The sequence below is a fragment of the Eleutherodactylus coqui genome, chromosome 2, assembly GCF_035609145.1.
Source record: "Eleutherodactylus coqui strain aEleCoq1 chromosome 2, aEleCoq1.hap1, whole genome shotgun sequence".
Lineage (NCBI taxonomy): Eukaryota > Metazoa > Chordata > Amphibia > Anura > Eleutherodactylidae > Eleutherodactylus > Eleutherodactylus coqui.
In genome coordinates, this window is record NC_089838.1 from 152,028,878 (window position 1) to 152,043,633 (window position 14,756).

At 42.3% G+C, this 14,756-nt stretch overlaps 2 protein-coding genes across 3 annotated transcripts in view; one reads left to right on the forward strand and one right to left on the reverse strand.

Annotated features, from left to right (window-relative positions):
* The window catches only part of ZNF277 (zinc finger protein 277), a 68,962-nt gene extending 61,930 nt beyond the window's left edge, over window positions 1-7,032 (forward strand). The window contains exons 11-12 of one of the 2 annotated variants that reach the window (XM_066591775.1): window positions 1,153-1,327; window positions 6,583-7,032. In XM_066591775.1, coding sequence (XP_066447872.1) covers window positions 1,153-1,327; window positions 6,583-6,775 — 368 coding nt within the window. In that variant the 3' untranslated portion in view covers window positions 6,776-7,032. The remainder of the gene's footprint in view (window positions 1-1,152; window positions 1,328-6,582) is intronic. The other variant, XM_066591776.1, reaches the window with a different exon arrangement.
* Window positions 7,033-7,150: 118 nt separating this feature from the next.
* The window catches only part of LOC136611850 (uncharacterized), a 65,399-nt gene continuing 57,793 nt past the window's right edge, over window positions 7,151-14,756 (reverse strand). Inside the window, exons 13-14 of the mRNA XM_066591774.1 lie at window positions 13,018-13,113; window positions 7,151-8,890 (exon numbers count right to left, since the gene is read on the reverse strand). Coding sequence (XP_066447871.1) covers window positions 8,750-8,890; window positions 13,018-13,113 — 237 coding nt within the window. The 3' untranslated portion in view covers window positions 7,151-8,749. The remainder of the gene's footprint in view (window positions 8,891-13,017; window positions 13,114-14,756) is intronic.

Genomic DNA, 14,756 nt, shown 5'->3' on the forward strand with positions numbered 1-14,756 from the left:
AAAGGGAGCCTTAACTCACATTAACCCTTTCCAGTCCACTGTCTGACATCTAAAGTCATTCTAATTGAAGGCTGTACAGCTTTGATGTCGGAAGACGTCCGGCAAGGGTATTACTACTGAAGGTTACTGGCCGCTATGTTGTCGGGGGCCTCTCCAGCATGTCACATACTGCAGTACTGGCTCTAGCCAGCAGATGGCGCCATTGTATAATGGCAGAAAAATTAAGCCCCCTAGGAAACCCTGAATTCAAAATTGGATTGCAAAGGGTTAATAGATACTATGGAGTTAATCAGCAGGGAATGTAGGACCTAATAATGCCATGCTGGTAAAAGGTGGGTATTAACAATCTAACGGTCTACAAACTACATCGATAATGTGCTTTGTGAAATTATCTTTTCTGTTGCAGAACAGTGAAGTAGTATATTTAGTATGTGAACTTCGAACCCCCAAACTGGATAAAGAAACGAGAAAAGCAGTCTTGTTATAGAAACCTATTTGCATTACCAGCGTGAATGGAATGACTTGGCAGCTATGAGTCGCACTGAACATTTCAACTCGTTAATTATATTTAAAAAAAAAGAAAAAAAAATCAAATACAGCATGAAATATTCAGTTTGGCAAAATAATGCCTACTTTTGTGTAGAGAATAAATCTAAAGTGGACTTTTGTGTATGAGACTAGAGTCTTCTGTTGTAATTCTTTGCTAATTCATCTAGATTCCCTAATAACCTGTTTGCTAAGCAGCAGCCTAAATATGTTTGGTGTACCGCTCAGTAATAGCACACAAGACCCATGAGTCACAATGGCGGATTGTGCTAATGTAGCATTTTCATCTCCTAGTGAGAAGATGGCTGGGATCTACTGCCGGAACACGTTTCATAGGTGTAGAGAGCGCAATCCCACAGAAAATCAGTACATATTTAATACTAAGACATTCTAAAGGAAAGAATGAAAATCGCTCTAGTTCTTGGAATAGAAATGCACAGGAGAATTTAAGGAGAACTGAAAAAGCTGACAACTTGTACTAAATGCAATGTGATGAATGCATTCGATTTACATTGATATTGTTTGTGACTGCTCTTGATATGCTTAGCTGACTTCTGGCGGTACAAGCACTGTTTTCACTGACTCGTATTGTTTTGTGCTTGACAGGACTGAAGTTTTATCAGCAAGTCAAATTAGTGAATTTTATTAGAAGACAAATCCATCAGTGTCGATGTCATAGCTGCCAAGAGAAGTTTCAGTCAAAAACAGAATTAATAGCTCATATGGAAAAAGACAAGCATATAGGCATTGTTCCAGACCGATCATTGTGGGATCAACCTCAGTAAGAATCCAAAATTGTGTACTGTTGTGTATTAAAGCCGACCTGTCATAATATCACTGTATTTCATCTACTTTGGGCTGGATTTACACTTGAGTTGACAAATCCTATCAGCCTACCTCCAATGACAAAGTGCATGGGTCTTCAACTCTTCATCTTTTTTGTCATGATCAGTTTTTTTTACAGGCTATGCAATGATAATTTTTTTTATAATTCATTCAATTGATGATGAATAGAAGAAATATGGGAACTGATTCAACTGGTGTCCGTTGGATGTTTGCCGTATATTATCTTTTGCTCTGCAAGTGTGAACGCAGACTTTGTATCTTAAGAGGGGAGGAAACCATGGTTTTAATGGGTTGTTCAAACAGAAAGCGTAATATTGGCAAAAAGTAGGGTCAGATGTGCAAAAAACTGTGGCCCCAAAACCACATTCGGCCCTCCACTCTGTTCTTTGTGGCATTGAACCATTTAGCTCTCAAGACACACACATGTTTGTTTACGGAGCAATATTTTGCTGGCACTCTTGAAGGAGGGCTATTTTGTGTCTGGCATTGTCATGGTGTGCACTGTGTGGCTGGCACTGTCATGGTGTGCACTGTGTGGCTGGCACTTTTATGCCTAAAGGCTTTTTTACACACAACGATTATCGCTCAAAATTAGTTCGGACGAAAATGAGCGATGACCGTTACATGTAAACATGTGCAGTCGTGCAATATTCGTTCAATTTATATCGTTAGTAGAGATGAGCGAGCACCAAAATGCTCGGGTGCTCGTTACTCGAGTCGAACTTCCCGCAATGCTCGAGGGTTCGTTTCGAGTAACGAACCCCATTGAAGTCAATGGGCGACTCGAGCATTTTATATGTCGCCGATGCTCGCTAAGGTTGTCATTTGTGAAAATCTGGGAAATTCACGAAAGTGATGGGAACGACACAGAAACGGATAGGGCAGGCGAGGGGCTACATGTTGGGCTGCATCTCAAGTTCCCAGGTCCCACTATTCAGCCACAATAGCGGCAAGAGTGGGCCCCCCCCCCCTGCACTGTCAGCATAAAGATCGTTCTCCTCTGCCACAGCTGTAACAGCTGTGGCAGAGAAGAACGATGCTAGCCCATTGAATTCAATGGAGCCGGCAATACAGCTGGCTCCACTGAAAGCAATGGGCTGCCGGCGAGCGCGGGAGTGAGACACCCCCCCCCCCGTACTGTCAGCATAAAGATTGTTCTCCTCTGCCACAGCTGTAACAGTTGTAGCAGAGAAGAACGATGTTAGCCCATTGAATTCAATGGAGCCGGCAATACAGCCGGCTCCATTGAAAGCAATGCGCTGCGGGCGATCGCGGGATGAATTTTCGGGAAGGGCTTAAATATATAAGCCCTTCGCTGCAATTCATCCAGAAATGTGTAAAAATAAAAAAATATATATATACTCACCCGGTCCCGGCAGACGGAGTTCAGCCCGACCGGCGGCAGTTCTCTGAATTGTTCTCTGTAGTATTCAGCAGCCGGGGATTTAAAATTCCCGCCTGCTGAATGAGCTGCCTCTAATTAGTCACAGCCTGACCAATCAGAGGCAGCTCTCACTCACACCCATTCATGAATTCATGAATGGGTGTGAGTGAGAGCTGCCTCTGATTGGCTCAGCGCAGGGACCAATCAGGGGCAGCTCTCACTCACACCCATTCATGAATGGGTGTGAGTGAGAGCTGCCTCTGATTGGTCAGGCTGTGACCAATCAGAGGCAGCTCATTCAGCAGGCGGGGATTTTAAATCCCCGGCTGCTGAATACTGCAGAGAGCGGTTCAGAGAACTGCCGCCGGCCGGGCTGAACTCCGTCTGCCGGGACCGGGTGAGTATATATATTTTTTTTATTTTTACACATTTCTGGATGAATTGCAGGGAAGGGCTTATATATTTAAGCCCTTCCCGAAAATTCATCCCGCGATCGCCTGCAGCGCATTCTGTATCGCCGGCTCCATTGAATTCAATGGGCTGACATCGTTCTTCTCTGCCACAGCTGTTACAGCTATGGCAGAGGAGAACGATCTTTATGCTGACATTTTTTTATTTTTACACATTTTAGGATGATTTTCAGGTAAGGGCTTATATTTTTAAGCCCTTCCCGAAAATTCATCCTGAGATCGCCAGCAGCCCATTGCTTTCAATGGAGCTGGCTGTATTGCCGGCTCCATTGAATTCAATGGTCAGTGCTCGTTTAATTGAGACGAGTACCGCGTGGTGCTCGTCTCGAGTAACGAGCATCTCGAGCACCCTAATACTCGAACGAGCATCAAGCACGGACGAGTATGCTCGCTCATCTCTAATCGTTAGCCAAGGGTTTTAGGCTGGCATAAAATCCAGCGTTTGGTCACTGTAAATGCTTTCACTTTGAATGCACTTCATTCAGTTTTTGCAGAGGCTAAGCAATGGCTTTGTTTGCTTTACATATTCAATGACTACACTGTTTACTCAGCCAGGAGGAGAACAATGGAATGTGCTGCCAGATGTTTGCTCAGCTGGACTAAGTGTTTATGCAATAACAATCGCCTAAACACACATCCAGCTGAGCAAACAACTGCTGGAGGAAAACACAGATGATTAAAGCCTTATGCCCATGGCTGTGACGGACTCCGCCAGTGAAATATCGCAGCGGAGTCCGTCACGGCGCTCCCCCAAAGACCCCATACTCACCTCTCCAGATCTGCTGTGTGTGTCCTGCTTGGCGAGACGGTGCGCACGCGCAGTACAGCACGTGATGCAGCGGCAGTGTGGGATGACGTGGTGGGCGGGAACGCGTAATCATGCGATACTTCCGCTGTGCTACAGTGGAAGTATAGCGTGATGGCCGGCTTTCATTGACTACTAGTACTCCGCAGCGTGAATATTGAGCTATTAGGTTCAATGAAACCAAATAGCTGCGGCATAACACCGCGGATTTCCCCCGCGTGAAACGTGGCAGTAATCTAGCCATAGGCATTAGCCCTAAAGCAATTAATTTGTTATTCAAAGTTATCGGTAGCTTGCTTGAATAACATTCAGTCTTTCGGCAGTTTGAGCAATTATCTTTGCGTGTAAAAGGGCCTTTAGTGCAGGTCTGATGGGGTGGTGCCTGATTTTAGTTTTTCTTTTAATCTCTCATATATTACATCTCAGGTCCTGCACAAGGCATAACACAATGGTAGAAATTTATTAAGACCAGCATTTTAAATTCCGTTCCTGATATGATTTCCCCTGGTGCAAGATTCACCTAACACATGAAAAGGTGCACGTATCTTCATGTATTAGGTGCATCTCTTCTCATATAATTTACACTGGTTTGTGGCGTAAATTATGCATAAATCTATCGGTCTAGGAACACTCTACAATAGTGGCGAGGGCAGTGTAAAAAGCTGAATAGTCACAATTTTTGTCTGATTCCTCACTTGCGCAAAAAATTGCATATTTTTCAGCAGAAACTGTCATAAAAGGCTTTATGGCCCCCAATAGGTCAGTTTTACATAGAGTGAATATTTACAGGTATATTCCCATCTGAACACACATGGAATATCCACTAAATATGTAATAAATATGTGATTGGTTGACGTTTCAGCTCAGAGACCTCATTTATTGAGAGAACTGGGTTCCCTTGATACCCTGTACAGCACGTCACAGAGTATGGGAGCAGTAGGAAGTTGGCCATTGCTCTCGCAATTGTGTCTTACAGTAGTTGTAAAATGCATGGTTTATGAAATGTTTTCCCAATTGATGGGAATCTGAAAACTAGAACCTTGACCTTGCAAGATTTTTATAATCTATCTGATTGATGTGCCTGAAATGTCTCAGATGAGAATACACTTTTAAAATATTTTGGTGACTCTTGGGAGTGGTACAATCTGACAATGTGGCTCTCCAAAAAAGGTTGTACAAATGTTATGATTGTTCTGGATTTGGTAAAAAATGAACTTTTCTGTGTATTGCTGTCACCTGACCTACACTTTTACGAACATGTCGCTTTTAACTGTCGCATAACAGGATGTCCATGCAAACTTGGGCTTTGCTCATCCTTGAATCGTGGCTTCCACGTTTATAGAACTCATGTTGGATTCCTCATAATCCTTTTTGTAATGGATCCTTTTGGTTTACATGGATCACTCATATTTTTTTTTCAACTCCTTACCAACTCCATAACCTTAATATGCTTGAAAGGTCTGTGGGGTCGGCTCGGGAGCAGAGCCTGCTCCCTTCCTGGAGGCTTTAGGCTGTTTTTAACAACTGACAGCCACTGGCAACTGCCACAATTGGAGATCACTCTGATCGCAGCAGTTACGTATAAAGATGGTGCAGTCAAAGCTGGGAACACATCTAAACAATCAGCTGGAAAAAGGGAGACCTCTAAGCTGATGGGCTGCATGGGAGCCTGGAACCTACTGAAAGCTTCCAGGGCTGCCATGCATGAATGCCTATCATGTAGTAACAGGCCTTAATAGGCAACATTTAAGAATTGATGATTATATTCTAAATATAATTATATTCTAAATTTTTGCAAAAAATTGTACAAGCGAAATCAAATGATAGTAAGTTGAAGTTCCCTAGGAGACTAAAAAAAATGTAGAAAAAGGTTGAATACATTTTTTAAAAAATAAAAATTATTCTAAGTTCAAAAACCGTTTTCCCATTTTTCACGTTAAAAAAAAATCTAAACCATGAAGAAACCCACATATTTAGTATCGCCATGTTCATTAAAGTCCAGACTAGTTAAATATAACAATACTTAACCCGGTGAGTAAATGGTGAATGTAAAAAAAAAAAAAGTTCAGAATGCCAAAATTGCTCTTTGCCCCCCCCCCCCCCCCAAATTGTATAAAAAGTGGTCAGTGTTGTATGTGCCCAAAATGGTGCTAATAAAAACTAAAGCTCACCCCACAAAAAAAGAGCCCGCACATGGCTGAATTAACAAAAATGATACAAAAGTTATGCGTTTCAGAATATAGTAGGAGAAAAAAACTTTTTTTTAAAAACATAAATTGATTTGCTTTTTAAAAGTAGTAAAACATTTAAAAAAAAACTATAAATTTGTGCTGTAATCGTACTAAGCCACAGAACAAAGTTGATGTCATTTTTAAGACTCAATGAACCCTATGGAAACTACGGTATATCTGCTAAAAAATGTCACAATTGCATTTTTTTTGTTTCATTTTACCCAACTTAAACATTTTTTTTAAGTTTTTGAGTACATCAGGTAGCATGGTAAGACACTGACATTTCATTCTACTGTGCAGGTACTACTTTCCCACCTATGAAAATGACACTCTGCTGTGCACTTTGTCTGACGACGAGGAGGAGTTGGCTGTACAAGACCAGAATGAAGAGATTCCAGTTATTGGGGAAGATCTCTCAAGCCTTGAGGCATTAAAGAAAGACAGCATATTAAACCAGCTTGTACGTGATGGTACACGAAGGAACCAAGTATGATGCAGAATTCTCCTATTTCTTATATGGGGAGAATTTGGATATGAAGGAACCCAGTGATACACAATGGAACAAAAAGACATTTCAGGTGTTTTTCTTTGTATAGATTTCTCTTTATTTGGTATTTCACTTAGTCCTGTATAACAAAGGCTGCATACTATGTAGATGTCAGCTGCTTGGACACGTCTCAGGGGAATACAGTTTGCATAGCTGTCATGTTACTAGTCACCTAATTAAATAAATGAATTCAGTCCTCTCCATATACTTGTATCAATGGTGCGCAGGCATGACCATACACAGATTTTCATTCTTACCAAGAATTGACTAATTTTCTAATGTGCCAGGAATGCTGTAAGAGGGAATGTCTGTGTTTCTATGAATTAATCATCTCCCATTCATTATTACATCAAACTAGCCTGAGAGCGCTAGTTAAAGCAGGATATGTGAAAGAAGAGGACCTATTGCCCCACCCAAATCCTTAGGAGGTTAGATGGGAAGCGCAATTCCAAGTCTTTAAAGTATAACCCCACATTACTATTTTTGGGAGAAGTATAGTTATGATTATTAAGTCTATACAGTGGGACAGATTTACTAATACTGTCTAATAGACTGTGCAGGCATAGGGACCTTTTACGTAGGATGGAATATTCTGCAAGAGTGTTATAGAATACGACTTTTATACAAAACAGATTGCCTCACCTCACGAGTTCCCATTCATCTGGATGCATTCTGTTCTAGAATACGCCCTGCTGCGGAATATTCAGCACCAAAATCCACACTGCCAACGTGTTGATATTGATACAGAATTCTGCTGGCAATTCAGGCATCAAAATCCGCAGTCAAACGTGTGAATTTGGTGTGGATTCTGGAATGGCATATTCTGTAACACAGTTGCAGAATATTCAGTCCTGTAAAAAAGGTCCCTTTTAGGTTGGGTTCACACGGGATGCTTTCCCAGCGAAAAATCTCGCAGTTTTGCCACAGCCAAAAACCGCAAGATTTCCGTGGGAAAAGCGCAGCTCCAAAACCCGCGGCACTACGCTTGTTTGAAAGGTCCCTTAAGGCCCAATGTCCACGGCAAATTAGAATTTTCAAATCCGCGCAGGTGACCCACACCTGTGATCCGCGCCCCATAGGGATGCATTGGACACCCGCAGGTAATTAAATACCTGCGGATGTCATTTTTCCTTGATGCACGGATCACACGTGCAGGAAAACACCCGCAGCATGCTCCATCTTCGTGTGGGTCTCCTGCGGCTTCCATGGAAGCCTATGGGAGCCGTCCGGTCCCATGGCACATCCGCAGCTGTTATTGTGCTGTGCCGCGGGACCGCGGGAAAGCAGGCATTCAAAAAAAAATGTGCACAGCACGCTGCCAGCGTGCCGAGCACATCCGCTGGGCTGAAGAAAGAAGATCCGGCTGTGACGGAGGGCAGATCCGCAGCGTCCGGACAGGTGAGTATATGGGATTTTCTGGCCATTTCATGTCTGCGGGAAAGGAGGGATTCTGCATGGAGAGCCCAAATTTCCCTGTGGACATGAGGCCTAAACAGTCGTTAAATGCACCAGATTTATCACACAGTGAGTTTACTGAAGAATGGCTCGGGCAAATCTTTAGACTGTCTAGTCTAACTTTATACCATGTCATAGTTGTCTTAGTTTACAACAGAAATTGTTCCAAAATGTGCACAGTTACATTTAGGCCATAAAAGTGTCTAAAAACATATAATAAATGTGCTGCACACCATGTCCAACAGGTTTCTGGTGTAGTTTGTGCCAGAAAACTGTTTAATTCTTAATAGTAAATCTGCCCCGTTATTCCTGATAGTAATTGGTTTGGGCTACAGATACCACTTGATTCCAAAAATAGTTGGGTAAGAATAATGGTAAACACTTTTATTGTCTAATGTTCCAATGTAATTATATGGCTCTACAGGAAAAATACAGAATCATGTCAGCTTCTTTGCATTCATGCCTTCAGTGACCAAGCTTAATGGTAGAAGATTGAGGAGTGGGCTTTCCAAGAGCTATCTGCTGGATGGATGAACCAAACTGAAGTGAACTCACTGTCTCTCCTATATCTTTTACATCAGGGCTAATGTTCACAAATACACATGCCTAAAAAAGAGGAAATAAAAGAGTCAACTGTTAATAACACCAAACAAGCCTAACTTTAAGATTTAATGGGGATCTCTACTGTTCATAAGCTTTGTGAATATACTGTGGTTCAGCAGTGAAAGGCTTTCTGCAGTTTGCTACATACTGTGATATATAGAAGCTGCAGAAGCCAATTGGTTGAACATTTTTAATAAAACCATATTGCAAAATTATGTTTTTAAACCAAAAGTACATGCATTTAAATTAAAAAAGTCCCTAAATGGCCATCAGTGGCCATTAACACTTTATGCAAAAAGATCAATAAAACTTTCAATCTTTCAATCATTTTAAAGATTATTTTTGCATGTAAATGGGCCTTTAGGAGAGGCCATCAGTATTAGTTCGACAAAGGTCTGATTCTCAGCACCTCTTCCCAGCAGCTAGTTTAAGGGCTGTGGTACCATATACTCGTCATTGTTTACCAAACACAGTTCTTCACATTTTGTAGTGACTGTGCCTTGTATTACAGGTTACTCTAGTCTGGTCCTATGTAAATAAATGGGTCTGAGCTGTAATACCAGACACAGGCACTACAAAAAGTACGGAGCTGTGCCTAGTAAAAAATGAAGGGTGCAGAGAATCACATACTCACTGATCCAATATTGATATTTTGTTCAAAGGATCGTTCCAAATAACTCCATTTTACAGTCTGTATGGGTAGTAGGAAAATACTCTTGCTGTTTGAACATCTTGACTTGCTCCTTTAATCTAAATTTGAATTAAACCCTTCACAACATCCACCATACATGTATGGCGGATATTCGCAGGATTTCTACGGAGCAGGCTTGAAAACCGAACCCACTCCCTATGCATCAGGTGCTGGCTATAAAATGCAGCTCACACCATGCTATATAACCACTAAAGGCCCATTTACACGGAGCGATGATCGCTCAAACGACAGTTTGAGTGACGGCTTTGAGCAATCATTTTGCATTAATTATTAAGTAGCTACTCAGCTACTTAAGAGCAATTAAGTGTGCGAATAAAGCTTTAGCTGAAAGCAGTTAATAGCCCGAGGGCTCTTATCTACATTCAGTTCCTTTGTTCTCCAACGGGAAACAATGCTATCAGCACTACCCATGGAGAACTGCTGATAAGGCTGAACAGCGATTTTTAGGTCGCAGTGAATTTAACAATCATGTAGGAGTGCATAAAAAAATCACGATGGCCACATATTTAGACGCAACGATTATGGCTAAAACGGTCGCTTTTTAGAGATTTTTTTTTTGAGCGATCATCGCTCTGTGTAAATGGGCCTTAAGATATCATGGTCCGCCAAGACCATGGCATGTAAACGACTGTAAGGGGCTTCTTCTAGCCCTCAAATGCCCCCCTCCCCCTCGACAAGATCCTGGGATGCTGTTTGATTGCCATGGTAGCTTAGTGAAAGCTCCCAGGCTTGCCAGGGATTTCAGTGTATTAACCCTTTCCAATCCACTGTCTGACCTCTGAAGACATTATGATTTAAGGCTGTACAGCTCCGATGTTGGAAGACATCCGTCGGGGTTCTCTTACTGTATATTGCCAGCCTCTCTGCTGTCAGAGCCTATCCAACATGTCACCTCATGTAATACTGGCTTTAGCCAGCATACAGCGCCGTTGTATAACAGCAGAAAAAGAGTAAGCCCCCTAGGAAAACCAGGATACAAATTGGATTGGAAAGGGTTAGGCCTGCCTTTCCCAGTGCTCAGTAGGCTGACAATAAATGAACAATATATTGAAGTACTGCAGTATACCGTACAAGAGAACAGACAATTAAATAAAAAGTCATTTAAAAAGTCGTATGTATCCCAGAATGGTACCAATAGAAAATACAGATCACCCTGCAAAAGATCACCCATCAACTGAAAAATGAAAAAGTTATGGTGGTCAGAAGCTGGCGACTGAAAGCAATTTATTTTGTTTTAAAAAGTATTTAATTATTTATAATGATGGAGCATAAACAGCTATATAAATTTGGTGTAGCTGTAATCATACTGAGGCACGATACATTCTGTATTTTTCTGACCGCTTTTTTTAGCAATAATAAATCTGTCACTGTGCCTTCTAGTCTGAATGGTCTCTGGCCCCTCTTTCCTGTCTGTACCATGTCCAGCCAATGGCAGAGCGGTGATAACACAGCTCCTCCCTCCTAGAGCTGAGCTTTCACTTTGATAGACCCTTGAGTGACTGACCCTAGCTTACCCCAGCTGCAGGTATTGCCCAAACTTTTCTCTCCGTTTTTCTTCTTATTCCTCTCTTTCCTAACTCAGTCTGCTGAATTGTGTCTCTATCCCCCCAGCACACAGGTGTCACCTGCGACAGTGGAATTAGGCTGAATTCATAGACAAAGCATTTAATACATGGGAGGAAACCGTGCTGTTTAATAATGTGCAGTTATTGGAGTTGAAGCATTACTAAGGAGTGGGTTAAGCACTAAGAGATGACATGCAAGCGAATGCAGCGTAAGTGGACTGCTATAATACATCAGGAATGCAGGTATCCAGTTTCACAGTGAACTCTTAGTGCACAGAGATGGCAAGAGTGAACATAAGTGTTTAGGGAGACCTATAACAGTATGGGGTCCTCGAGCACCATTACAGTTTAAAAACAAGCATTTATTAGAACATAAGGCTAAAAACACAGGATTGCCATCCAAACTGAAAATCTATGTTGACACTACATCAGTGCTGGAGAACTATATAGAGCTCATTCAGACAGGCATTCTATGGTGCTGTTCCCATCCCTTTTATTACTACAGATTATAATACTATTATTATAATAAAATATTAACCCCCTTTCTACCGTACAAAACCAAAAAAACTGACACTGCTCTGGACATGCTAGTGATATTAGTATAAAATATGTTTTGCCTATTTTCTGTCTTCTAAAGCCTGGGTGCATCCCTTAGTCAGGTGCGTCTTATAGTCCGAGAGATATGTTATTCAAAATGTCATTTTTAACACTCCGTGAATGCCATCCCCTTCTACTCCCCCCCCCCCCTAATTAGGAGGGACAGCTGTATGGGTGTCGTTGTAGGAGTTAAAACCTCCAGCCACACTGCTGCTGCGAGCTACTCCATGGTAGAGACTGAGATAGCTCAGAAGCAGCTGAGAAGGCTACAAGCTTGAGAATACCACGAGTTTGACAGGGAAGGACGCACCCTAGACTGACACCCCAGTTGGATACGGTATCTTGGACATTGCTATGATGTATTATGGTGGTAGGCCACTATAGTAGGCTTCCTGTCCACGGGCAGGTTTGAATTGCGTTCCCCGCGGCGATAATCCAGCCGTGGGGAACACAGTGAAAGTTCTCCATAGCGTTGCTATGGAGAGCGCTTTCCCCCTGTCCACGAACGGAGAATCATTGCGATTCTCTGCTCGCAGGTGCCATTTCGCAGCATGCTGCGAATTTACTGCGATTCTTCGCGGTCAGTTTATCTGTCAGATAGGCCGACATCAGAGATCCGTCTGCCAGCTCCTGCTCCCGGGCTGCGGATCTCCGCCGTGGAATACCGCAACGCCCGTGGACAGACAGCCTTAGTGAGAGTTGTAATCCTAAGTGAGTTAGCAGCTAGACAGCTATAATTTATTTAACTCGTGTGTCCTGTGACTTAAACAGCAGTGTGAAGATTTATTATCTACTATTGCTACCAAAGTAAATTGACTACCCGAGTTTTACCACCCAGTCTGGCGTTGACCTGGGTTACTGAGGTGCAACCACCAATCTGGGTAGAGTAAAGATGGCAATCCTGAGTAGTGACCAAGTCCCTATTGTGCATGCGTATATTAGTGCTGTTGCATTTTTATTTCATTTCTCCCTGGTTTTAAATTCTTAAAAATATAACTTTTCCCACAAAATCAAGGCCTGATCGCTACATTGATGGAAAAAGTTATGATTTTTTTTTTTCTTTTAAGTGTGGGTGAAAAAACAAAACTGAAAAATAGCTGCACTGTATATTTTAGGAGGTTAACAAAAATACAGGGTCAGTCAGAAAGGACACTTTTTGTAAAAGGCTTTCGTTTATCTTTTTGAGCCTAATTTTATCTTTAGTCTTAATAAAAAGAATCAAAACAAAAATCAAGAACTACATGTTGATGCTTTACCTTTGCTTGCCCACTGAGTGAGGGTTGCAAGAGATGGGTAAGTTTAGAGTTTCTGTAGGGTACATGGAGTGCGTTGGTCTTTAATGCTGTAAATACCTATAAATGATGAACTAAAGGTTAATTTGATTTTTTGCTTTGCCCAACATGTGATAAACAATTTACACCTGACGATAATTTATCAGTAATAGAGATGAGCGAGCATATTCGCTAAGGGCAATTACTCGAGCGAGCATTGTCCTTAGTGAGTACCTGCCCGCTCAGAACAAAAGATTCGGGTGCCGGCGGGGGAGAGCGGTGAGTTGTGGGAGTGAACAGGGGGGGCAGAGAGTGAGAGAGAGATCTCCCCCCCCCCCCCCCCCCCGTTGCTCCCCGCTCTCCCTCGCCGCCAGCACCCGAATCTTTTGAGACGAGCGGGCAGATACTCGCATAAGGCACTGCTCGCTCAAGTAGTTTGCCTTAGCGAGTACACTCGCTCATCTATAATCAGCAACTGTTTTCAGGCTAGCTGAAACAAAGGGACTAGTAAAGGAATTCTCCCTTGTCACCCTATTGGTGACTGTTTACACAAAACAACTGTCACATTCACCCTACCTTGTGACCATTTGGATGATAGCTGTCCCATGTAAAGCCGCCCTAAAAGTACGCAACAATCTGCAGTGATTTATGATGTCTATCTAAATCTCCTGCAAGAGCAACTTCTACCATTATCCAGGAGCAATTTGGTGATGAACAATCCTTATCCAGAAGGATGGAGCACCATGTCACAAGGCAAAAGTGAGAACTAAGTGGCTCGGTGAACAGAACTTTGAAATTTTGGGTTCATGGCCAGGAAACTCCTCAGATCTCAATCCCACTGAGAACCTGTAGTCAATTCTCAAAGTGTGTTGACAAACAAAAACACACAAAGTGTGATGAACGCCAACCAATGGGTTGTCGTCAGTCAGGATTTGGCCCAGAAGCTGATATCCAGCAAACCAGGGCAAATTTTAAAAAATGGTGACAATTTGTACTTGTTTTTAACAAAGCAGGGCTGTAATGACAGTAAAACTGTTCTAATGTTTTTGATATCTTTACAGCGGTCTGAAATGTAGCTTTTCTGATGTACAGCTCCAAACCCCCTGCATAGGCATAGATTTCTAAGCTACCACGCTGTCGCCACCATCAGAGGGGTCACAAGAGCATACAGTGTACTGCCTTATCAAGAAATGCTATGTATATCATTGTGCAGTTAGCACTAGCTCCTTACCTCCCTCAAGTGGTGAACTAGAGAGGCAGCCATCCCTAGTCTATGGCAATTCCTCGAGGAGCTGTATTCTTTCTTGTATCTGTGCAAATAAAACCTCATTCTACTGTGTGAAGTAGGAGACAGTGCAGGTATTGTGTATGTATGTATATATGTAATATATTATCTGTAGTGCCTTAATAAGACTTGCACAGAAAACAACCCTTTATATGTAATACAACGTAAATTTAGTTCTCTATATTTCAAAACTATGACTTTTTTGCTTGCTGGTTCCCACTACAATAATCCAACAGGAACGTTACTGCCTTAGTATCTGATGTGCTGCAACAACTGATCCTGTTGAATGCCTTCTGTCAGTAAAGCAACCTTGGGACAACCCTGATCAGAAAGGCTTATGTGATTCCTCATAGGGTTCCCATCTGCACTCAGGATCCTGCGTTTCTGCTCCGTTTGAGGAGCAGAAAATGGGAATCCCAGCAGCCGAACGGCTCCGTTT